The sequence below is a fragment of the Hemicordylus capensis genome, chromosome 10 (genome assembly GCF_027244095.1).
Source record: "Hemicordylus capensis ecotype Gifberg chromosome 10, rHemCap1.1.pri, whole genome shotgun sequence".
NCBI lineage: Eukaryota > Metazoa > Chordata > Lepidosauria > Squamata > Cordylidae > Hemicordylus > Hemicordylus capensis.
The window spans coordinates 25013789-25038486 of NC_069666.1; the positions used below are offsets into that span (position 1 = coordinate 25013789).

The window sequence follows — 24698 nt, forward strand, 5'->3', positions numbered from 1 at the left end:
TCTAAATACTTAATGATGCATCTCTATTACTGATAGCCAGTGCATGCCTGTTGGCACTGATTTCCAGAATCGGTTCAGTGGTGTCCCTCTCTGCAGTGCCCCTCTCACACAAAAATCATCCACAAAGGTTCACTCCAAGGATTGCAAAAATGGGAAGAAACATAGTAGGGCTATGCACATGACTGTCCATGTGGTCAGAAGGGCGGGTGGGAGGCAGGATTCAACCTACCTTCCCCCAGATGACTGCTCACAGCACCAAAGGCCCACATGACCAACACTGCTGGGAGCAGCACAGACATAGCTCTGTGCTGCTCCTGGCAGCACAGATAAACAGAGGCCAAAACTTAATGTTGCGGTCTCCTTGAATCCCACTGTGCACTGCATGCTGAGCACAGTGTTCTGGGGGGTACAGGGGACAGACATTCTAGGCACCCATATCTGCATTGTCAATGTGAGCTGCGAGCAGCTGAGGTTAAGGGCACATTTGCACAGCTACGAGCCGGGTTGCAGTGCTGAGTTTAGTGTCGCTGCACCGCCAGGATGCACGTGGATCCTGGAGGTTCTCATGGACAGCCAAGCCCAGGCTGCTTGTGAGAACAGCCTCAATAATATGAGAGTCATAATATAAATCAGACCCTTGGTCCACCTAGCGCAGTACTGTCTACACTGATGGGCAGAGGCTCCCCAAGGTTTCAGGCAGGTTTCTTTCCCAGCCCTACCTGGAGATGCTGCCAAAGGTTGAACCTTCCGCATACAAAGCAGATGCTCTTCCACTGAGCTAAAGCCCTGCTGGACAACAGACAACATGCAGATTTTAATTTGATTCCTATTTCTTAATCAAAATGAATTCACACAGTGCCTTATGATAAAACAAGAGCAACAACTAAACCACAATCTGTAGCAACATCAATTCTAATTAGTGCTCATGATAAATTGTGCGTGGGGGTGGGGGGGGGAGAATTCAGTACCGATTTTACTTTTTTATTTTTTATTTTTTTATATTTTTTTACATTTTATATCCCGTTCTTCCTCCAAGGAGCCCAAAGCAGTGTACTACAAACTTAAGTTTTAGTTTGTAAAAGACAGCAGGGATGTGGTCTGGTGAACAACAGAGGGAGGGTGTTCCGGGGTGAGGCGCATTGACCCAAAAGGCCTCTGTTGTTGCGTGGAACCCTTGACCCACTATCTTCAAACGTCTACTTGTTTATCTGTAGCATACATTTGTCCTAGATCACATTCACTTGTTTACAGTAATTTCTTAGCTGTTTGTGAAATCTGACTTTATGTCAACTGTAATTAGGTCTTGGGGAGGTCTTTGACTATACAAGATGTTTAAGCTGGGTAACAGGCTCAATGCACACGGGGGTTGGGGAGCAGAGGATCTGCATCACAGCATGTTGTCAGGTCGGGAAGTATGAGGCTCCAGGAATGCTGATTCCAAGAGCTGAGTGAAGCAGGTTGTTAAGATTTTAGAAAACCAGTTTATTGTTTCTATTTTTATAAAGTGATTTGATAGTGTGAAGAGGTATGCCAGTAAATCTTGGCAGGAGAATAGAGGCAGAGTTAAATTACTTCTGAGAAACAGGTACTGACTCCCTCCTCTTCTCACCTCACTGTGTCCCGACACATCCCCTCTCAGCTATAAATGGATTCTTCATTCAAATGTTAATGCATTTCAGTTTTGTGTTTCCCCCCCTCCATTTGTTTTGATCTTATCACTGAAACTACACATCTTTTCTTTTACACTTCCAGAAACAGTTTCACCAACAGCCTCACATCCATGAGGTTTCACTTGCATGGAATTCTTCCTGGGTATGGCATCCATTTTGAGATGGCTCAAAGAGTTTTTTCCCCAATAAAAGGGCACTATGTACTCAATTGTGGTGCGAGAGCCGGATGTCTTTTCTCAGGTTAGTAGTAGGTAAATAAAGCTAGCATTAAATTTACTTAAAGCAGCTGAGATCCCAACAGGAGAGAATGAAAACTTCCTTCAGTAAAAGAATGGATAACCAACCTTTGTTCTGTACGAGATATGGCAAAGCCCTATAGGCTTGGAGATGGGAGGCAAACATTTTAAATAAACAGAATACTGAATATGTACCTCTGAACCCAAATAGATGCAATGAAATCTGGTATCCATTTGTTCGATGCTATTAAATAAATCATAGAGCCATTAAAAGCACCATATGTTCTCTGTGTTATGAAACCTATATGATCCCTGCTAACTGGGCAAGAAGCAACCTTTTAAAGTGGTGGCTGTCATATTTAGCAAAGAGATAGTAATTGTCCTAATTCTAGGGGTGTGCACAAATCATTTTTTGCTATTTGACTTGAGCTTGATTTCAACAAAATGGGCCTCAAAATGGTGTTTGTATCACCCAAATTGATTTGGGTCGAACCAGGAGTGATTCTCCTCAACCCCGAATAGGGCTTTCTATTTTGAGGGTGATTCAATTTGGGGTTGAATTTGTGAATTACCCCCAAATTGACCCGAATCTATTCGAGGGTGAATCAAATTGCACATCCCTACCTAATTGATCCCACTATAGCATCCTTCCCAGTGGCCGTTGCTAGAGTCTCCATTCTACTTCTTTCCAAATTGTGAACCATGCTATCCCTTTTTCCTATGCAAACTATTTTGGATGCTTTTCTGTAGAAAAGTGGTATATAAAAATAAATAAAAATATCTTGACGCACGCAGAGCATCTGCACACTAGTACCCCCTTCCCTCTTAACCATCCCCTCACCTCGCCTTCCCCCTCTTATTCAAATCCCCCCTCCCAGAGCCAACCCCTTCTTTGGTGGTGATGGGGCACTTCCCAGCTGAGACCAACCCACCCATTCTCCCCAGCCCCTTCCCTCCCCTCCCTGGAGCATGCAGGTTAGTGGGGCCACTGTGCCTAGAAAGGTGGCATCACAGCCAGAGCATGGCTGCTCTTCTTCTCCTCCCTGCTGCTCCTGGCTGCCACCACTGGTGCCTCCTGTGCAAGCTCGGCCAGTCCTCCTTCTCCTTTCTGCCTTGCTGTGACAAGCCTGTGGCGCCCACAACAATTGCCAACACTGAGGAGGAGGCCGAGAAGGTGGGCCATGGCAGCAGCAATGACACCAACGATGCCAACCATGACGCTGACCCAGAGGAAGGGCCACCAGCATCAGAGCCCCACCGCCGCCGTCCTCAGTGCTCTCCCGCCCACCGTGTCACACTCCAACCAGTTCAGCAACCTCTGCCACCCTCCTGCTGCTCCTCGTCCTTCTCCACATCTCTGGCGCCGCTGCCCCATCATGGTGCTCTGGTTCCCCGGCCGCTCCGAGCCACCCTCTTTGCTACCTGCTTTGGCTGCTGCCATCATGCTGCCCCAGCTCCTTTGCCATGCATGCGCTTAACACTGCATGGGTGGAGCTTGCCACATACAACCTAAGCATTGTATATAGAGAGATAATAAAATAATTTTAAAAAAATAATACCAACAACTAGGGGAATTGGGAGCTTTTAGAAAGATCTGGACTTTCTGAATACTAAATGTAGTCAGGGCCAACATCAAAAGGTGGACATGTGGGGGCCCCAATGAGGCCCACACCCAGGCAGGGAACCCACAGTCATGAGTACCCTTACCCTGCTGCTCTTCCTCACCCACGCACCCTTGCCCTCTGACCCACAGGCGAAAAGTGAGCAAAAGAAAAGAGGGGGGAGCAGCTGTGTGGGGGCCCACAGAGATATTAATGGAGTCATCTAATGAAATTGTTTGGCAGGAGAGTCAAGACAGATAAGAGCATACTACTTCAAACAGCATGTAATTTATTTATGGCATTTGTTGCCATGGGATGCAGGGATGATTACCTAAGATGGCTTTTTAAAAAAGGGTACTAGACACATTGATGGAGGAGAGGTCCATCAATGGCTATTAGTCATGATGGCTCTACGGAAGTACCATGTTTCAGTGGCAGTGAACCTCTGAATGCCAGTTTCAGGGGCAGGGTTAGTTGCCTTTTGGCCCTGCCTGTGGAGTTCCTATAGGCATCTGGTGTGACAAACAGAATAATGGACCTGATAAACCTTTGGTCTAATCCACCAGGGCTCTTACATTTTCATGACTCAAAGGAGAGAAGAGAACACCACAAAGACTAATTAACACAATTTATAAACATGATTTCACACAGCTATTGTAAAGTTTACTGCAGTGATATTCACTATTTTTCAAATGGGGGCTGCTTTGGCAAAAAAAACCTTCAATGTGAGTCCCATTTCTCACTGTGCTGACCTCCACACAGTACTGTACTTTTCTCAGTGTTGGGAGGGCCCTTTTAGAGAAATGAACCCCACTCAAGATTCTAGGAGGAAAGCATGCACTGGGAAGGGTTACACTTCCCAGCATTCTGTGCATGCCTTCCAAGATGGTGCCGGGGCTCAAGAAGGCTCAGTTTCCCTTAAAGGAGCTTACCCCAGCATTGGGCAAAGTGCAGCACTGCAAAGTGAGCATGGTCAGCTCCACATGGTGCCAGAGGGACTGTGCAGAGTACTCAACTTTGGTCAAAACGTCACACAGGCCCAATAAGCAATTAGTCAGGGAACCATCCTTAGGGTTAAGGGAGGCCACAAGCATTGTCCCATGGGCCTTACAATAAAGAACACGGTTTCACTGAGATTATGAGTGGAAACTGCTCTGAACATTTCCAAGTGGAACACAAATGCCAAGTTACAAAATAACCAGTGCTCATCCCATGAAACCGAAGGCCAGGAATTTCAGGACCAACAAAAGGAAGCACTTTTTCACACAGCATGTAATTAATTTATGGAGTTCTCTGCCATGGGATGTGGTGATGGCCACTAGCTTGGGTGGCTTTAAAAGGGTCTTGGGACATATTCATGGAGGACAGCTCTACCAATGGCTACCAGTCTGGTGGCTGGGGGCCACCTCCAGCCTCAGAGGCACGATGCCTCTCAATGCCAGTTGCAGAGGAGCAACAGCAGGAGAGAGGGCATGCATATACGTCGTACCTGTGGGCTCCACAGAGGCATCTGGTGGGCCACTGTGTGAAACAGAATGCTGGACTAGAAGGCTTTGGGTGATCCAGCAGGGCTGTTCTTATGTCATTACACTTTTGTAAATCTCTCCTTTACTGAATGCCTGTTTTTACTTTCAATACTTCTCCCAGAATTAACAGCCCATGTCTGGAGCATCACTTTCATTATTTCAGTTGCTCACATCACTGGCTGCTGTAATTCACTAAAACTAGAGGGAAGTCATTACTCTTTTTTCATCAAATTGTTACATAGGAACTGCCTGTAATCCTAGCTAATGGCTGCATTATATTTCAATAACTGCTGTGCCCATAAGATGTCATTGCTTTACATTCTTCAGCATAAAAAATGGACTACACCCTTGGGTGCCAAGGAAATGACTTTCTTAAAAGTTTATCTTGGACTCAGAATTCAGTTTGAACTTTCATTTGCCTCCACTGAAGGAAAATTCTCTGGTCAAATAAGTCAGAGCAGTTGCTGTGTACTATATATAGATACTTATTCATGTAATGGGTCTGAATAACTGAAGAATTCCATCCCGAACATTCTGGAATCAATCTGGCAACAGTATTCCTCTCTGGAAAGGGCTAAGATAGGACACACCAGTTGAATGTTACTGGTGCAATTCTGGGAAAGTGAGGTCTGAAGCCCCACTGAATCAGTAGTACGTAAGCACACAGATTGCACTCAGCCTTTTTCAAGACAAATGTTTCTTCCCCTCTCTCCATGGTCTTAATATTTTTCTGTGCTCCTTAGCTCCCTGAACAGTGAGCTGTAAATGTGTCACACAAAACTCATTCTTCAGCTCAAAGTGAACACTGGGTACCTAGGTGAATTCTCTACCCAAAGGAGAGTATCTGGTCCCATCTCTGCTTGTGTTGTGAGACATAGTGAAAATGGTCTTATTCCAGCATGCTCGTGCCATGGGCAATAACTATGGGGTTTGTTATTGTTGTTGGTTTGTCTTCTGTTATGTTGGTTTTTCTGCTGGGTTTTGCATTTTTAAAAATGATTTTTAAAAATCTCTACTATTGCTAACTCTTGGTTGTTATTTTTGATTGGGAGTCCCCATAGGCTTTAAAGAGAGAGCACCTTGCCCCATTATGTACCGACTCAGACCTTAAGATCTTCTTCGGCAGCCCTGCTCTGAGTGCCCCTGCCAAACGAGGAGAGGCTGATGGCTACTAGCGAGAAGGCCTTTTCGGTGGCTGCACCCTCTTTATGGAAGAGCCTTCCCTCCCCAGTGAGCTTCACCTCGCTTCAGCACGTTGTTCTTTTAGGAACCAGGTAAGCCTTGTTCACTAAGGCATTTTAAATTATGGTTTTTAGATTTGACTTAAAATAAGTTTTTAATTGCTTTGTATTGTATTTTGTTTTGGTTTTTCCCCTTTTGGTCTGTTGTGATTTAATGTGCTATGTGTTTTTATTTGATGTTTTAATGCTGTGCTATGAGAAGCCCAGAGAACAATTTGTTAGGGGGCAGCTAAGAAATAAAGTTTATTTATTCATCATCATCATCATCATCATCATCATCTGGGGCTGAAGAAATAGTGGCTTGCATAGGACTAGCAAGTAAGTTCATAGCAGAGGCAAGATTTGAACTGGTTCATAAACACAGCTGAGGCACTTAGCCACTACGCTAGAACCTCTCACCCAGAAGATCTTTAAACTGTTTATTTTGGGAGGGGGGGGAGTGCAGTAAATAATTATTTCAACATGACAGGCTTAGCAAATCCTCAACTATAAATAGCTAAATCTTGGCTCCAAATCTCATAGCATGGAAATGTATAAAATGGAGGGAAGCAATCAATAGAAGCATCTACTTAGCTTCAATGGTTCACTTGGAGAACATTTCAGAAAACAGCAAAACAGCTTACCAAGGCATTTGTAAAGGGGCTGGCTTGCCTACCTTGAAAATGTGAATGGTTCATATCACAGATAAAGAAAATTCCTTTCCAACCCCCTTGCAAACTGCCTTTCTTAACCCAGCAGTCTTCTCATCATTAGCACTTCTACATATTCGCTGTCAATAACTGTTTGCTTCTAGGGTCCCTCTCAAGTCACATACATTATCAGTACAAAATGTAACAGGCAGCATCTGGATCCATTCAGTCAAGCATTGATTTTGTAGCAGCAGGAAGACAGACCTCTAGCCTTTCATGCATGGTTAATGAAACCTTAAAACTTGATCCCTCCCCTTACATAAACCTACAAATCACTTACAGAGATTAATGATAATTGGCTACACTAATGCGGGGCTGTGTGGCTAAAGGCACTCATTCAGAGCCAAAGAGGCCTGCTTTCAAAGGCATTTCAAAGAGGGAGAAAGAGAAGCCATTGTATGAGGACAGGCAGGGATCGGGCTGACAGGTGGTTGAACTCTCAGATCTCAACTGCCCAAGGTACTTTGCGGTGACATTTCTCAGGACCTCCTCCCAAAACCCAGGGGAAGCTCAAATGGGAGTTGAGGTTTGGTTTGGGATTTGTACCATTATCAGATGCGTTGACAGAAGAAACTATCTGTGTGCAATGGAAGCAAAAATTGAAGGCAAGGCCACAAATTAAACTGATACTGTGACATTCCTACAATGTCGAAATCCATAAGCAAAGTGTTTGAGTCTGTCAAGTGGTCCTGTCACTGCAGATCCACTGTGAGAGGTTTAATTCTGATCTGTCAAAATTAAAGACATTACTATGGCTAGAAATACATGCTCCCCTCCACTAGGGCTCCGTGAAGCTTAAGTGACTGAATCAGGGCTGAAACAAAGCATGCTGCTCAAAAAATACAAATATGACAAATATTTATATACTGCTTTTCAACAAAAGTTGCCAACACGGTTTGCATCGATATAAACAAAGAAACAAAATGGCTCCCTGTCCCCAAAGGGCTCACAATCTAAATAAGAAACTTAAGCTAGACACTAGCAACAGCCACTGGAGGGATGCTGTGCTGGGGATGGATATTTTTATTTATTTATTTAACATATTTTATACTGCCCCAAACGGACATCTCTGGGCGGTTTACAACAATGCAAAAAAACCCAGAAAAAGTAAAAACGTTAGTTAAAACAAAATGATAACAGAAAACGTGCCAGTTGCTCTCTCCTGCTAAATAAAGAGAATCACCACTTCTAAAATGTGCCTCTTTGCTAAGTTGTCAGGGGGCCGATCTGACAGATCCATGCTCGAGACCAATTTGACTCAGCTTGACCTAAACCAAAATACTGGCTGGTTCAGGGCATATTAAGCCAGATGAAGTGTACTTTGATTCAGTCCCAATTCAACCTCTCCCTGCCACTCCTCCAACCCCTGGAGTATTTAATAGGGGTGTGCATGAATCAATTTTTTCATTTTGATTTGTACCCAAATCGAATCACCCCCGATTTGTTTTGAGTCCAAATCTGCACCCCCAAATCACCCTAGATTCTATTTGTACCCAAATTTTCTGAATCTGAATCGATTTGGGGCAAAAAAGGGGCCTCAGAGGCAGAAGAATGGGGTGGGTGGTAGTGCCCAATGGGTGGAAGCTAAGCTATTACCCGAATTTCAAAGGAATTGGGCAAAGGGGTAATTTTTAAATAATTTTTGAAGTTGGCATGTCTTTGGGGCAGATTTGGGGCAGAAAAGGAGTTTCAGGGCCAAAAGAGTGGGTCAGATAGTCCCAGTGGGTGCCTGCTACCATCTAGATTTCAAAGAAATTGCTGAAAGGGGTGATTTCTAAAGCATTTCTGAAGTTTGCACATCTTTAAGCTTTTTCCCATAGGGAGTAATGGGAATTTCAGCAGTCCTATAACTCCACCTGGTGGGCACCAGGGTGGCCCAGAGTGAGTGGTGGTGTAGTGTATATAGGGTGCCAACCACCCCCAAGCCCATGGGGCACTGGGTTTTGTTGTTTCTGAGGTGTTCTGAGAGTAGATTCTCTGGTAGCAAATGAGAATGGATCTCATTTTTTGCATGACCCACGCAAAGGCCAATTGCGCAGGCACAGCGGCCTCCAAAATGGCCACCACACTGGAGGAGGAAGGCCTGAACAGGCCAAAGAGCCTTCGCGGACACACACATACACGCCACCTCCAACTCCTCCTCCAGAAGGAATAATTATTTTTTTTTAATCACAAATCCCCCGAATGCTTGGGGGATGGTTTGGTTTGACCCCCAAACGGTCAAGCTGAACTGGTTCGACCTCAAGCCTGTTTGCACATCCCTAGTGCTTAGGGTACCCTGGTTCCTTTCTTGCCCTGAGATTTCAAAGGCTGGAAGCAATATGCTGGGCCTGATCCAGCAGGGAATTATTTTATTATTATTATTATTTATTTACACAGTCAGACAGGTGTTATTGACTGGTTTGTTTTATCCAGACATCGAGTCCTTCCCAAGGACCTGGGATGGCTGAATTTTATTGTCAATGTTGTTTGTGTTGTTATAGATATCGTCGCAGAATATAGGCTGTTCCCAGTAAAGCTGCTTTTTGTAATTGGCTGATGGTGATTTCTGTGGCCCCTATGGTGTTGAGGTGCTCTTCAAGGTCTTTTCGAACTGCACCCAGGGCGCCAATTACCACTGGGATTATTTTGGTCTTTTTCTGCCACAGCCTTTCAATTTCAATTTGTAGATCTTTGTATTTTGTGATTTTTTCTATTTCTTTTTCTTCTATTCTGCTATCCCCTGGTATTGCTATGTCGATTATTATTTCTTGTTTACACATTCAGACAGGTGTTATTGACTGGTTTGTTTTATTCAGACATCGAGTCCTTCCCAAGGACCTGGGATGCCAGAATTTTATTGTCAATGTTGTTGGTGTTGTTATAGATATCGTCGCAGAATATAGGCTGTTCCCAGTAAAGCTGCTTTTTGTAATTGGCTGATGGTGATTTCGGTGGCCCCTATGGTGTTGAGGTGCTCTTCAAGGTCTTTTGGAACTGCACCCAGGGCGCCACTTACCACTGGGATTATTTTGGTCTTTTTCTGCCATAGCCTTTCAATTTCAATTTGTAGATCTTTGTATTTGGTGATTCTTTCTATTTCTTTTTCTCCTATTCTGCTATCCCCTGGTATTGCTATATCAATTATTTTGACTTCTTTTTCTTTCTTCTCGACTACAGTTATATCTGGTGTATTGTGTGGCAGATGTTTGTCTGTTTGTAGTCGGAAGTCCCATAATATTTTGACATCTTCATTTTCTTCAACTTTTTCAATTTTATGGTCCCACCAATTCTTGGCTACAGGTAGCTTGTATTTTTTGCAGATGTTCCAGTGTATCATCCCTGCTACCTTGTCATGCCTTTGTTTGTAGTCAGTCTGTGCGATCTTCTTACAACAGCTGATCAGGTGGTCCACTGTTTCATCTGCTTCTTTACAAAGGCGGCACTTGCTGTTTGTTGTGGATTTTTTGACTTTTGCTCTTATTGCATTTGTTCTTAGTGCCTGTTCTTGTGCAGCCAGTATTAAACCCCCAGTTTCTTTCTTCAAGTTGCCATTCTTAAGCCATTTCCAGGTCTTGGTGATGTCTGATTTTCCACTTATATTGTGTAAATATTGACCATGCAGGGGCTTATTTCACCATTTTTCTGCTCAGTTCTTGACTTGTTCTTTCTTGTAGGCCTGCTTTCTATCATTGGTGTTGAATAGTTTCTCGTTCTTGACCATTTTAAGTGCATCTTCTTCACTGTCCTTTATATATTCTTCAAGGCCTCTTTTCTCCTCCTCTACTGTTTGATGGACTTGCAGCATTCCTCTTCCACCTGAGCTGCGAGGGAGGTAGAGCCTATCTACATCACTGCGGGGGTGCAGAGCATGATTGATGGTCATTATTTTCCTGGTCTTACGAACTAGCGTCTCTAGCTCTGCCTCAGCCTGGGTCCAGTCTATTATTCCTGCAGTGTATCTGATAACAGGTCTAGCCCAGGTGTTTATGGCTCGTATGGTGTTCCCGCCATTGAGTTTGGACTTGAGGATTTTTCTAACTCTCCTGATGTATTCACTTCCAATTTTTCTTTTAACTTCAGTGTGTGCGATGTCATCAGCCTGGAGAATGCCCAAGTATTTGTAACGTTCTTTCTCTTCCAGGTTCTTGATGTTGCTTCCATTGGGCAGTTCTATTCCTTCTGTTTTTGTTATTTTTCCTCTTTTCATTATTAATGCAGCACACTTGTCTAGTCCAAACTCCATTGCTATATCGCTACTGAATATACGGACAGTGTTTAGCAGTGATTCGATTTCTGACTGGGACTTTCCATACAACTTCAGATTGTCCATGTACAGCAGATGGTTGCTTTTACTTGATGTTTTAGATGTTTGGTATCCGAGGCCTGTTTTGTTTAGTATTTGTGAAAGTGGGGTCATGGCGATTACAAACAATAGAGGGGATAGTGAGTCCCCTTGGAAAATGCCTCTTCTAATGCTAACCTGTCCAAGTGCCAACTGTGTACTCCACATGCTCATTGCTTTTTAAATAAATATCTGAATGTTTTTGCTGACACCAGTTGTTTCTAACATTTTAGTATCCATGTGTGAGGCAATGAATCGAAGGCTTTCTTGTAGTCAAACCATGCAACACTTAGATTGGTTTTTCTTCTCTTGCAGTTTTCTAAAATCATTTTGTCAATCAGCAGCTGGTCTTTTGTGCCTCTGGTGTTCGGGCAATTTCCTTTCTGTTCAACTGGAAGCTGTTTGTTAGTTAATAAGTGTTGCATCACTTCATCTGCTATTATTCCAGTTAATAATTTGAACATGGTTGGCAGGCAGGTTATCGGTCTATAATTACTTGGAACTGCACCTTTTGCTGGGTCTTTCATGATGAGATGAGTTTTCCCAGTTGTTAGCCATTGTTCAATATCACCGCCTTTCATAATGTGATCGAACTGTTTTGATAGTTGTTTATGAAGGCTTGTTAGGTGTTTAAGCCAAAAGCCATGCAGTTCATCATCGCCTGGAGCAGTCCAATTTTTAATTTTCTTTGCTCTTTCACTTATTAATTCTGGTGTTATTATTAGATCTTGCATTTGTTGGTTGCATGTTTTGACCTCCTTCATCCAGCCTACTTTTTTATTATAATCTATTGGATTGTCCCATAATTTCCCCCAGAATTGCACTGTTTCTTCTTTATTTGGTGTTTCTGTGTTCCTTGCAGTTTCTCCTTCTATGCTTTGGTAGAAACATGGTAGAAAGATGTTTGGTAGAAACATCTCTGATTCGACTGGAATTGGAGATTCTGCCTGTGTTGTGTAATTCTGGCTTCATATCTGCTAATCTTCTTTGACACTGCTGTTATTTGCTGCTTTATTATTTCCAGGACTTCTCTAATTTTCCTTGAATCTAGGTGGTATTTTTGGATCAGATACTGTTTGGTGTTTTCATTCTTCAGCTTCTTGTCTTTCATATCTTTCAATTTACTAGCATCTGATCTAAGCCTGGAGATTTTATTTTCTAATCTAATCTTCCATTTAGGTGATGTACTGCTTTCTTTTTTGACAGGTCCACTGATCTTATATTCGAGCTCTTGTGTTGTTATTGTTGCTGCACTGTACATTAGTTGGTTTGTTTCTTGCAAATTATTGGTTGTTATTTCTGCAAGTGCAGCATTGACATCTTTTAATGCCTGAGCCAGTTGTTTTTTGGGAACTGTTTTTAGAGCTGGAAGTCAAACCCTGGTGGTTGTTTGGTTCATGTGCTCAGTTATTTTTTGCTTTAGTTCTTGTTGCTTTTCTGTTAAACGGCATTCGGGTTTTTGAGGTGAAGGCAAAGGGGAGGTTGCCTGGTTTTGATTTTGAAACAGTTCAGCAACAGTGGCATCCTCGATTTCCAACACCTCCTCCAACTGCGCCTGAGCAACTTCTTCAATTGGTGATAATTCTTCTTCCATATCTTGAGCCTGTGTTGCTCTTTGCAGTTCTCCCAGCTCAACTCCTCTGAATACTTTATTTCTTATTATGAATCTTCTCTGGTCTGCTAGCCTTTGTTCTGTTATTTCTGTGTCTGGATGCTTCTCTTTCCAAATTTGGTACATTCTTTTTAAATAACCTCTTCTAGTTGGACTAGACTTGTAATAGCAGATCATTATTTCCTTGTTGGCATTTTTTGTATATTTCTTTTGGTTAAGCGACGTTTCTTCCAGTAACTTTGCTGTCTCCAGCCCTGGTTGCTCAACTGAAGATCCTGAGTCCTGTTGTCCACTTGCCACCAGATGTCCAGGGACTATAGCATCTGGCGCGGTCCTTGTTGACCCGGGCGACGACCGATCCGGTATAGATTTATTAAAGTTACGTCTCACCATATTGTTGATGGGAGAGGCACTCTTTGTCTGGCTCCTCTGGTGAGACTTGTCCAGTATGGTTGGACCTCTGGCATAGCTTTCACCTTCATCAGAGCACACAAGCCCCACAACCACGCCAAGGTAGTGCCTCACTGTATATAGTAGTGCCTCACTACTACTACTACTACTACTACTACTACTACTACTACTACTACTACTATTATTATTATTATTATTATTATTATTATTATTATTATTATTATTTCGATTTCTATACCAGCCTTCCAAAAATGGCTCATTTATATTGCTGCTCTCAGCAAGCTGGGCTCAATCATGCCACTTTCCTGTGTGGGACGAACTAAAGCTGATAAGCTTATTAATTTTAATTGGTTTCATTTGTTTTGTGTAGCTTTGTAGACAATCTACCAAGTCAGATAATCAAGAATCACAGATGAAAGAAGTTGTATGAACACCATTTTACTGCACTGCATTCTGCATGCCAGATGCACCATATCTACCAGGATTATGGAATCATAAAGGAGCTTGATGTGGTTTCATATCTTTGCATGCGAATATACACATAGTTTAAAGCAATATTTTCACATTAAGGTTATCGATTTGTTACACAATTCATCTTCCTTGGGATGAAACCACAACATAGTTTGGCATTTCCTAGTCTCCACACTGACAAGTTTCCTTGTGAGTAAGATACCTGTTATGAAACCCTGCTTTAAGAGATGTAAACAAGTGCACACAACCAAAGCAGACTAAAAAAAAGTCACATTAGTGAGGAGATGGCTTTTTCTTTTGGTTTTTGTTCAGCTAATAGCCAAGGATCCTTCTTTAACAAGTGCTGATAGCGAGAAAATGCTTGCTTATTGGCTTTGATGGCTGGGGGCTACTAGTTACTGGACACACATCCCTACTTGTGTAGAGGCCAAAATTGGTGTCCCTCACCCCTGCTCTCTCTGGGAAGGGGAAACTGGGGAGATATAGTTTAAGGATTGGCATATAAACAGGGCTGCTCAACATTGGCCCTCCTGCAGAGGTTGGCCTACAATTCCCATAATCCCTAACTATTGGCCACTGTGGCTGGGGATTATGGGAGTTGTAGTCCAAAAACAGCTGGGAGGCCTAAATTGAGCAGGCCTGGCATACAGTCAAAGGAGACAGAAGTCTATTTGACAAAATGGGGGCCTTGGGAGGCTTTCAATAGCATGCTGTTTGCTTTGGGGAACCAAAGAAAATGTTTTTTAGTTCTATTCTGTAAGCAGTCATCTCAACTTCATGAAATGCTTTAAGAAACATTTTCTCCAACTTGGTTTCCCAGATGTTGATGGACTACAACTCCCATGATCCTTAGCTCTTCGTAGTACAACAACATCTAGGAACTCTGGGATGCGGAGAAGCAGACCCAAGAAGGTAGCAAACCGTTCTTGTAAAACACAACTTTTTTTCTTGAAACAAAAAAGCAGAAGGCGGTGGAGATTGAGGGGCTGGTATCTCTTTAGGGGAGAGGTACCAGTGCGTGTATCTGTGTTTGGTTTTTTGCCAGGACTTGTTTTGGTGGCTGTGTGGCTTCAGTTTTAGTTTCTGTTTTGCCTGGAGAGACAGTGGGAAGGGCCAGCTATGGCTGAGGTGAGTCACACCTGGTGGAGGAGCCACATTCCTGTTGAGCCTGGTTGCCTCTGTTTGAAGCCTACTTGCTACGTAAGAGGCGGCGGCCAGGAAACTTAGCAACCAGAACATAGCAAACAGGAATTAGCAAACAGGTATAATAGGAGTTTTGCATGGAGGTGTATAGTAGACCTTGAAAGGAGCCCCTCTTGATCACATGGAGCCCAGCGGGAAGATAAGGTAAGTACTTTCCCCTCTTTTATATTCTCAGGAGAGAAAGTTTACACTGTTGAATTGCTGACAACTTCAGCTAGGACCTAACTTTCAAACAAACTATCTCCAAATACTCTAAACAGACCAAAAAAACCAGTCATGAAGGTAGAAAGCCAGCTGGGGAGTGTTCCCTGTAGGACTATCTGTTTAGAAAATAAGATAACTGAGGAACGACATGATAGAGGTGTATAAAATTATGCATGATGTGGAGAGAGGGAAGAGAGAGAAATTGTTCTCCCTCTCTCATAAGACTAGAACTGGGAATCATCCCATGAAGCTGATTACCAAGAAATTTAGGACCGACAAAAGGAAGTACTTGTTCACATTCACACAACACATAATTAACCTATGGAGTTCTCTGCCACAGAATGTGGTGATGGCCCCTAGCTTGGATGGCTTTAAAAGGGGCTTGGACAAATTCATAAAAGACAGGTCTATCAATGGCTATCAATGAGGGCCATAGTCGACCTCCAGCCTCAGAGGTAACATGCATCTGAATACCAGTTGCAGGGGAGCAACAGCAGGAGAGAGGGCATGCCCTCACCTCTTGTTTGTAGGCCTCCCAGAGGCCCACTGTGAGAAACAGGATGCTGGACTAGATAGGCCTTTGGCCTGATCCAACAGGGCTGTTCTTACATTCTTAACCCAAGTTGGAAAAACCCTGCTTTAAGATATTTAAACATGGCACATCTGGTTTGGTACAGCAAACTTGCTCATAAGGATTCTGTGGTTAGTCAGAATTTTCCAGCCCCGTGCACTGAGAGGGAAGCATGAATGACAGATTGCGATGGACACCTCACCAGTGTACTTTTTCAGAGCAAGTGGGGCACTGCATTGATGCAATAGAGTCAAGGCCTCCAAAGAGAACATCCCTTTTATGTCACTTCCACAACCCTCAATCCATACTCCCCGCTGGTCTCTCAGTCACCAGGAGAGAATTACATCAGGTCCGAGGCCAGCCATGGGATGAGCATGAATCAGGGATATTGTTCTAAATGCTTCTGCTGACAGGGAACTCTCGCCCAATGACACTAGTTTGTTTGGTTTCCCCTTTGTCCTATCTGGCTCAGCAATGGCAGTTCACATAATGTGGAAACAACAAAAGCTAATCTATAGGACTGTAACTGGAAGCAATTAAAATAGAAGCTTAAAGAGCAGCTAATCCAAAAAGCAAAACAGCAGCAATAAACAAAACAAAACAAAACAAAACAAGAGAAGCAATAAACAAAACAGGTAGAGGCAAGAGAGTGGGAGACAGGGGAAAGGAGGGGTTCTACTGACCTCCTTGCTAAAATATTTAACTTATCCCTGAAATCGTGCTCTGTACCAGAGGACTGGAGAGTAGCAAATGTAACACCGATTTTCAAAAAGGGATCCAGGGGCGATCTGGGAAATTACAGGCAAGTTAGCCTAACGTCCGTTCCAGGCAAATTGATGGAAAGCATCCTCAAGGATAAAACTGTAAAGCACCTAGAAGAACAGGCCCTGCTGGGAGTGAGCCAGCATGGCTTCCGCAAAGGTAAATTTTGCCTCACCAACCTTTTGGACTTCTTTGAGAGTGTCAACAAGTGTGTGGATCAAGGTGATCCAGTTGACATAGTCTACCTGGACTTCCAAAAAGCTTTTGACAAAGTTCCTCATCAAAGACTCCTGAGGAAACTTAGCTGTCATGGGATAAAGGGACAAGTACATGTGTGAATTGCTAACTGGTTGAAAGACAGGAAACAGAGGATAGGTATAAATGGAGAGTTTTCACAATGAAGGGAAGTAAGAAGTGGGGTTCCCCAGGGATCTGTACTGGGACCGGTGCTTTTTAATTTATTCATAAATGATCTAGAAGCAGCGATGTGGCCAAATTTGCAGATGATACCAAACTCCTCCAGGTAGTGAAATCCGAAGCGGATTGTAAGCAGCTCCAAAAGGACCTCTCCAAACTGGGGGAGTGGGCGACAAAATGGCAAATGCGGTTCAATGTTAGCAAGTGTAAAGTGATGCACATTGGGATGAAAAACCCCAACTTCAAGTATATGCTGATGGGATCCGAGCTGTCGGTGACGGACTAGGAGAGGGATCCTGGGGTTGTGGTGGACAGCTCGTTGAAAGTGTCGACTCAATGTGCAGCAGCTGTGAAAAAGGCAAATTCCATGCTAGGGATCATTAGATATGGGACTGAAAATAAAACGGATAATATTGTAATGCCCTTATACAAAACTATGGTGCGACCACACCTGGAGTACTGTGTACAATTCTGGTCACCACATCTTAAAAAGGACGTTGTTGAACTGGAGAAGGTACAGAAGAGGGCAACCAAGATGATCAGGGGCCTAGAGCACCTTTCTTATGAGGCAAGACTACAACACCTGGAGCTTTTTAGTTTAGAAAAAAGACGACTGCGGGGAGACATGAGAGAGGTCTATAAAATCATGCATGGCATGGAGAAAGTGGAGAGAGAAAGATTCTTTTCCCTCTCACACAACACTAGAACCAGGGGTCACTCCATGAAATTGATTGCCAGGAGGTCTAGGACCAACAAATGGAAGTACTTTTTCACACAACGCGTGATCCACTTGTGGAACTCTGCCACAGGATGTGGTGACAGCCAACAACCTGGATGGCTTTAAGAGGGGTTTGGATGACTTCATGGAGGAGAGGTCTATCAATGGCTACTAGTCGTAGGGCTGTGGGCCACCTCCAGCCTCAAGGGCAGGGTGCCTCTGAGTACCAGTTGCAGGGGAGTAATGGCAGGAGAGAGGGCACGCCCTCAACTCCTGTCTGTGGCTTCCAGCGGCATCTGGTGGGCCACTGTGCAAAATAGGATGCTGGACTAGATGGGCCTCTCTGGGCCTGATACAGCAGGGCTATTCTTATGTTCTGCCATGAGAAAGAGAGCTTTAATAAAGCTGGCTTATTGGAAGCATGGGTGGGTGAAACACAGCTGGATCACTTCTAGAGATAAGCACGGTTATTGTCAAAACATCTGCCAGGTCACTAACTCAAATTAGTGTGTTCAAGGTAAATTGGAATGCAGTAGCATAAGGAGGCTGGTAGTGGTCCGTGTGCAGCCACCACCATGGACCCCTGGCCCCACCCCCCACATCTGATGTCAGTCACAGGGCCCAGCTAGCCACGCCCCACATCTGACATCAGATGTGGGGGGCGTAGTCTCCCTTCCAAACGGGGCTGCACGGCCCCATTTGGAACGGAGATCAGCCTGCACTGCATTGGGCAGCACGGGCCAGAGCCGCTTCGGCCACAATGCCAATGCAGCGTGGGCCGATCTCTCTCCTAAACGCGGCTGTGTGGCCCCGTATGGGAGGGAGATCGATTGTCAGTGAGACCCGGAGTGGCTCTGTCTGCCTTTAAGACACGGAGAGTCACTCTGGCCATGCTGCCAACGCAGCACAGGCTGATTCTGGCTCCAAACGGGGCTACGCGGCCCCGTCTGGGACCAAAATAATACCCCCTGCATCTGACATCAGACACAGGGGCGTGTCTGGGGCCACACTTGCAGCCCCTGATTGGTGGCGGCCCAGGTTCTTTGAACCCGTTCGCCCAATAGTGCCTCCGCCCCTGTTGGAATGAATGATGAAAAAATAATTCATCCTTCAGCTTCAGTATCAAGTAACTGGAATGACAATGGTTTTGCATAAGTCAGGGATTCTCAGATGCGGCTGAGGGCCATTTGGATGGGGATGATGGGAGTTGTAGTCCAATGACACCTGGGGACCCAAGTCTGAGGACCCCTGGCATAAATAAAGAGAGAAATAATAGCCTCGAAGTGAAAGTTTGGGGCAGCCAATAAAACATCAGCTTTTGCTTCAGAGTTTGTCTTCATTGTTCGAGCCAAGAGTTTACAAGCCCGCAGGAAGCAGAGAGCATGGATTACTTTACTGACTCTGCTTGGAACATTTCTTCCAAATGCAATGGAGCCAGTTCACAGGCCCAGCTGAAAGATGTATCCATGGCTCCCCACTCTGAAGGGAAAGTGCCTCGGGACCACACTGACATCATTTATTCCAATTTTGGCAAAGCTTTAAAGGCCTCTTTTACTTTGGGCCTTTTGCTCATGTACGTATCCATGTCCCACCCCTCCTTCCCTCCATACAGACACCCCCACACCACAGTATTCCTAGCACTACATCTTCATGTAGCCGACTTTGTTCTGAATGCACTGATCATCCCCAAACACAAGATCCATTTCAGAAAGTCAGGGGTGATCCTGCATTCCCTGTATTTTAATGCTCTCCCAATTAAAAAAAACCCTTCACAGTTGGAAAAGCCCAAACTTCAGAGGAAAGGGCTCTGGCCTAGCCTCTCCTTGAACTACCACAATACAGTGGTTATGGAATCATAGCGTCACGAAGTGTGCGAAGGGGCCTTCAAGGTCTTCTAGTCCAAGAATCTGCTATAACAACCTTGCCAAATGCCCATCCAGCATCTGTCTGAAAACCTCTATCACAGAAGAACCCATCACTGTGTGGTACTGTTTGGTACATATAGGTGGCTTAAAGTATTCCATTTACAGCACTCGGACTTCCCTCCCTGCCCACTAAAGAGATGAGATGGGAGTCTGGGAGGAGAGGGCCACAACTTTTATTGAACTCACAGCAAATAGAAACATGGGGACCAGCAGTCCACACACACCCAGCAGCATGGGTCTTCAGCTAGGGTGAAGGCCCCTTCTGGACCTCCTGCTTAATTCTATTTGGGCGAATGCACCTGGTTCAGAGTGAAGTCACAGGCGTAAGGCTGGGGGCTGCTCTTCCTAGCCAATCGTGCAAGGTCAAGGTACAATCTGGAAACACTGCCAGGCCCAAGCAAGCCATGAAGCCTTCAAGACAGGTGATGTTTCCCAATTCAGAAGCCCCAGTCAGGACTCCCTGAGCCATGAAGCCTCTAGGGCTAACTTGGGACTCCTCTTATTGGAGATGTGTACCGCATGGTGCTCAAAGTCTAGCCTAAGTGTTTACAGACCCACGCTGTGCCTGCCAGTTGTGACCAGGGGGACCTGTCTAACTCAGAGGAGAAGTGCAAGGCAGGCAAAATGTGCCAGTCCACAGAGAGCCAGTCCACAGAGAGCCCTTCCCAGCTCCCAAAAGGATGACCAGCAAAGTTGCACTGCAGGCAAGTGAGAGGGTGCTGCTTCCAGGCCGAATAGCAACTGGAGGAGAGCCAGTGCTATGTGCACTCCTTGGCGCCCCCTACTTGCCGCCTCCCGAACAACTGTGGCTGATTTTCCTGACCTGTGTTCAGGTAAGGGGTGGGGCAAATCCACAGCGCCCAGGATGGGGCCAGGTTTCCAGCAGCATTGGAATTGCCAATATCCACTAGAGAATTGTGCCTAAGACTTCATTAGGAGAATCACCTTAAAATAGAATTCATATATCAGAGCTTTTCCTTCAGCTCCCTACAAATTGCTCATATTTTCTTTTTTCACATCTTTAACCTTCTGTTTTTCTTCATTAGAAAGACTAGCCTCTGTCTCTTGCTTTCCTCAACCCCCATCTTTCAGTTTGGTTTTTAATAAAACTTGAGGCTCTACGATTCCAATATAAACTAGTATTTTTCATTAAAGAATCTAAATTGATAGAGTTTATGATCCCTTAAGTATGGCCTTTTCTTTCTTTTTTTAAAGACAGAAGTTTGTATTGGAGCAGTAGCAGATAAAACATGCTTTTAAACTGCAGCTGCACCACACAGAATAAGGGAGAAATTAAAGTGTATGAATAACATGGACACTTTTTTAAAAGGTGGTCAAATTATTCTTAATTCCCTCATTCAGGCTTTCCTGCAAATTATGGTTTAGGTGCCCTTCCAAGCAATCCAATGCAAACATTAGGTGTAAAGTACAACCCTCCCTACAATGGGCCATGTTGTGCAGAAGAAATGGTAGCAGCTATAACTGGAAACCCCTGAGCTTTATTTGTTGGCACCATAGAGAATGAGTAATCACTGCTGAATTGTGGGAAAGTGGAGGTCTCTGAAGTAGCAAACACAGTTATTGCTTCAAGCAGCAGCAGCAGCAGCAGCCTCTGCCCTCAGTATGGAACCAATTATCATGTGCATATAATTACAGCATCGCCTGAGCTAGCATTCCCTGGGGCCACCATGCTCAGCCAAGAAGTTGGTTTGTTCACTCATTCTTCCAGTGTGTGTATACAGAGACACAGACAGTTGCTGCAAGCTGTAGTTAGAGACTACACTTCTTGGACTGCTACTGCCTTTTCCATAAAGCTCATGACAAACATATTTTCACAGCCTACAAATATCAAAAGGAGAACTGATCATTGTGAACCATCATTTTACTCTTTACTCAGCACACTGCATCCTAATTGTCTGGAGGCAGATAATGAAAGTATCTATAAGCAGGGAAAGTATCTGCAAAACACACAATACCACTTGAAAAGAAATATTAAAAGCCCAAACCCTCCATCAAATTAACCCTAAATCCAATCTATATAGGACAAAACTGCTTATCTAGTGTTAGTTACATATGGGAAGAGAGCTGATAGCAAGAATGAATTGCCACCTTTGATAAGCAGGGTCCACCCTGGTTTGCATTTGAATGGGAGACTACATGATGAGGCACTCTAAGATATTCCCCTGAGTAGATATCTTTGGGAAGCGAATCTGCATGCTTGATGGGGACAATTTGTTCTTGCTACCACAAGACCAGCCCTCTTCCCTCATGTGAATGTGCCAACTGTAAGGTATGTGTTCCTTCTTCCAGTGTAAGAGGACCTCCATTGACCCCATCTCCTGGGGAGAAACTCACCCACCCTCTAATAGAGGACTAGTTGAGTTGTAATCTTTGACAGCTGGTTCCTAATGTTCACCTGCAAATGTTTTTACACATCCTTAAATGAAATCTATAGCAATATATCACTGCAGGGGCTCTAGAAATGCATACTTAACACCCTGCCCATGCTTTGGAAAAAGAAAACAAACAGCAATGTCAAAGCTTTAAAAATTAAACCCATTTCTAAGGAAACAGGTCAGCCAGGAAGTCTTCAAAGCAATCTCAGACTCATTGATTCCAAAGTTTATTTTTTTAAATGCAGCAACGTCTTCACAGTATTTAGGTCTGCAAAGCAGTGATGAGGCAAATGTCTTCAACCAAGCTCAGAACTGGGCTCAGAAAACCAAACTATTTTTTCTCAGAACTCAGAAATTAGCTTGGTCTATTCCAGGCCCTGTTCTGAGCCAGAGCTTTGGGTCCCACCGCACTCCCGATTATGTCATTGAGAGTGCAATGGCATATGCTCCTTGCTGCTGTCTTAAGATGTACATAAAATGTTGCAGTGCACTGAAAGCCCGATAGTAACCTGGTTCACATGACTGTCTAAACCAGGGATGGACAAGCTTGGCCCTCCAGCTGTTGTTGAACGACAACTCCCAACACCCCCAACCACAATTTAGTGTGTCTGGGGGTGATGGGAGTTGTTGTTCAACAACAACTGGAGGGGCAAGTTTGCACAGCCCTGGTCTATTGTCATGAATCCGATCTACCGGATAATATCAGAGCTCTCCATGATTTGTTGGCTTTCCGTAAGGCATGCAAGACAGAAACGTTCCATCGGGTGTTTGGTCGCTGAGATAGCTGGTCGTAGAGTGATCTCGTAATCCATGGTTATTATGGCTTATTAGGAGCCAGTGTGGTGTAGTGGTTAGAGTGCTGGACTAGGACCGGGGAGACCCGAGTTCAAATCCCCATTCAGCCATGAGACTAGCTGGGTGACTCTGGGCCAGTCACTTCTTCTCTCTCAGCCTAACCTACTTCACAAGGTTGTTGTGAGGAGAAACTCAAGTATGGAGGCAGATAGTGAAAGTATCTATAAGTAGGGAAAGTATCCGCAAAACACCTCCTTCCTTGGAGGAAGAGCGGGATATAAATGTAAAAATAAAATAAAATAAATAAATGTCTTGTAATGAGTACTGCATGGGGTTGTGGTTATGATGTTATGTATGTTGTATTTTATAGAACTGTGTTGCTTTGTATGTTATTGCTTGTAAGCCGCCCTGAATCCGATGGGAGTAGGGCGACATATAAATCTAAATGAATGAATGAATGAACAAGCCTCAGCCACCCTTGGTCACAGGAACATTGGCAGCTGCCATATACCGAGTCAGACCATTGGTCCATCTAGCTCAGTATTGTCTACACTGACTGGCAGAAGCTTCTCCAAGGTCCATTAGGAAAGCTTTCACTTTCACTTTTAAGAACTAGTTACACACACACACACACACACACACACACACACACACTTGATCTTAGCCAAAAGGCAGAGAACTAGTTAGGCAATTAGAACAAGCCAAGATGGCAAACAGTGGCATAGTTTGATCTGATTTGATATCCTGAGTTTTTCTAACTCCAGTTTAACAGACAGGAGTTCCCCCAAGACCATCTGTAACCTGGAAGAGTGGATCTGCTCCTAAATGAGAGCAAAACCTTTCACTCTTGAGCATGGGAGAGGGAGAAAGGGAAGAGCCTGCGAGGTTCACCACAGCTCGTTTGCAATCATTGAAAACAGGGGCTCTTACCTGGGCTTAAGATGTTGTTGGACTACAGCTCCCCTCCATACAGCTCCCAAAGGCCATCATGACAGGGGATGATGGGAGGTGTAGTCCCACAACATCTGGGGAACCGAAGCTTTGACCTGTGGGCCAAACTATGCTTTCTAATATGATCTGAACTAGGCCAACATCTCCCCAAAAGAAATGAGGGAAATCTCTCCAAAACTCACTCATTAAAACACAGCAGAGATCTGCCACCCTTACCTTCCACGAAGGGTTCCCACTCATAGAATCGACCCATAAAAGGCTTGTTGTTGTATGATGCACATTGCACTTCCCGGATGCTTCTGTTTTCAGGACATGCCTATTAATAAAGCAAAGGATTGTGATGTTAGAAGCAACCCACTTTGAGTCACTGTTGTGTTGTCTCTGTTAATGCTAGATCACATCCTACCCTACAGGTGAAAATGTGATCTCTCTAATAGACACTTAATCAGGGACTCTCTTAACATATTGGGAAGCACCCGCCATCATGGATATGGTGCTTTGGCAGAGTTTCACCAAAGATTCATTGAGAGGCTTCTGAAACACAATCGCCGCTTTCCCCCGCCCCCCAGGGAAGAGTGTCCACTTGAAGGTTAGGCATGGCAGCGGGACTTTGGATGGACTTAAGCACAATTGACAAGAAGAGCAGCAGCAGGCTCCATGGGGAGACTTCTGATGGAAGGAAGGGTTCTGCTGGGGCCCTCCTGGAGCTGTTCTGCAGGGAGGGTGCAAGACTGCAGCCAGCGTGGTGTAATGGTTAGAGTGCTGGACTAGGACCGGGGAGACCCGAGTTCCAATCCCCATTCAGCCATGAGACTTGCTGGGTGACTCTGGGCCAGTCACTTCTCTCTCAGCCTAACCTACTTCACAGGGTTGTTGTGAGGAGAAACCTAAGTATGTAGTACACCGCTCTGGGCTCCTTGGAGGAAGAGCGGGATAAAAAATGCAAATAATAATATATGTAAATAATAATAATAA

General features: G+C 44.3%; 1 protein-coding gene across 6 annotated transcripts in view; it reads right to left on the reverse strand.

The window, feature by feature from the left end:
* Positions 1-24698, reverse strand: part of THSD4 (thrombospondin type 1 domain containing 4) — a 435377-nt gene that overhangs the window by 307687 nt on the left and 102992 nt on the right. For all 6 annotated transcript variants that reach the window (XM_053271987.1, XM_053271990.1, XM_053271988.1 and 3 more), the window contains one exon: positions 23940-24039. In XM_053271987.1, the coding sequence (XP_053127962.1) occupies positions 23940-24039 (100 nt within the window). The remainder of the gene's footprint in view (positions 1-23939; positions 24040-24698) is intronic.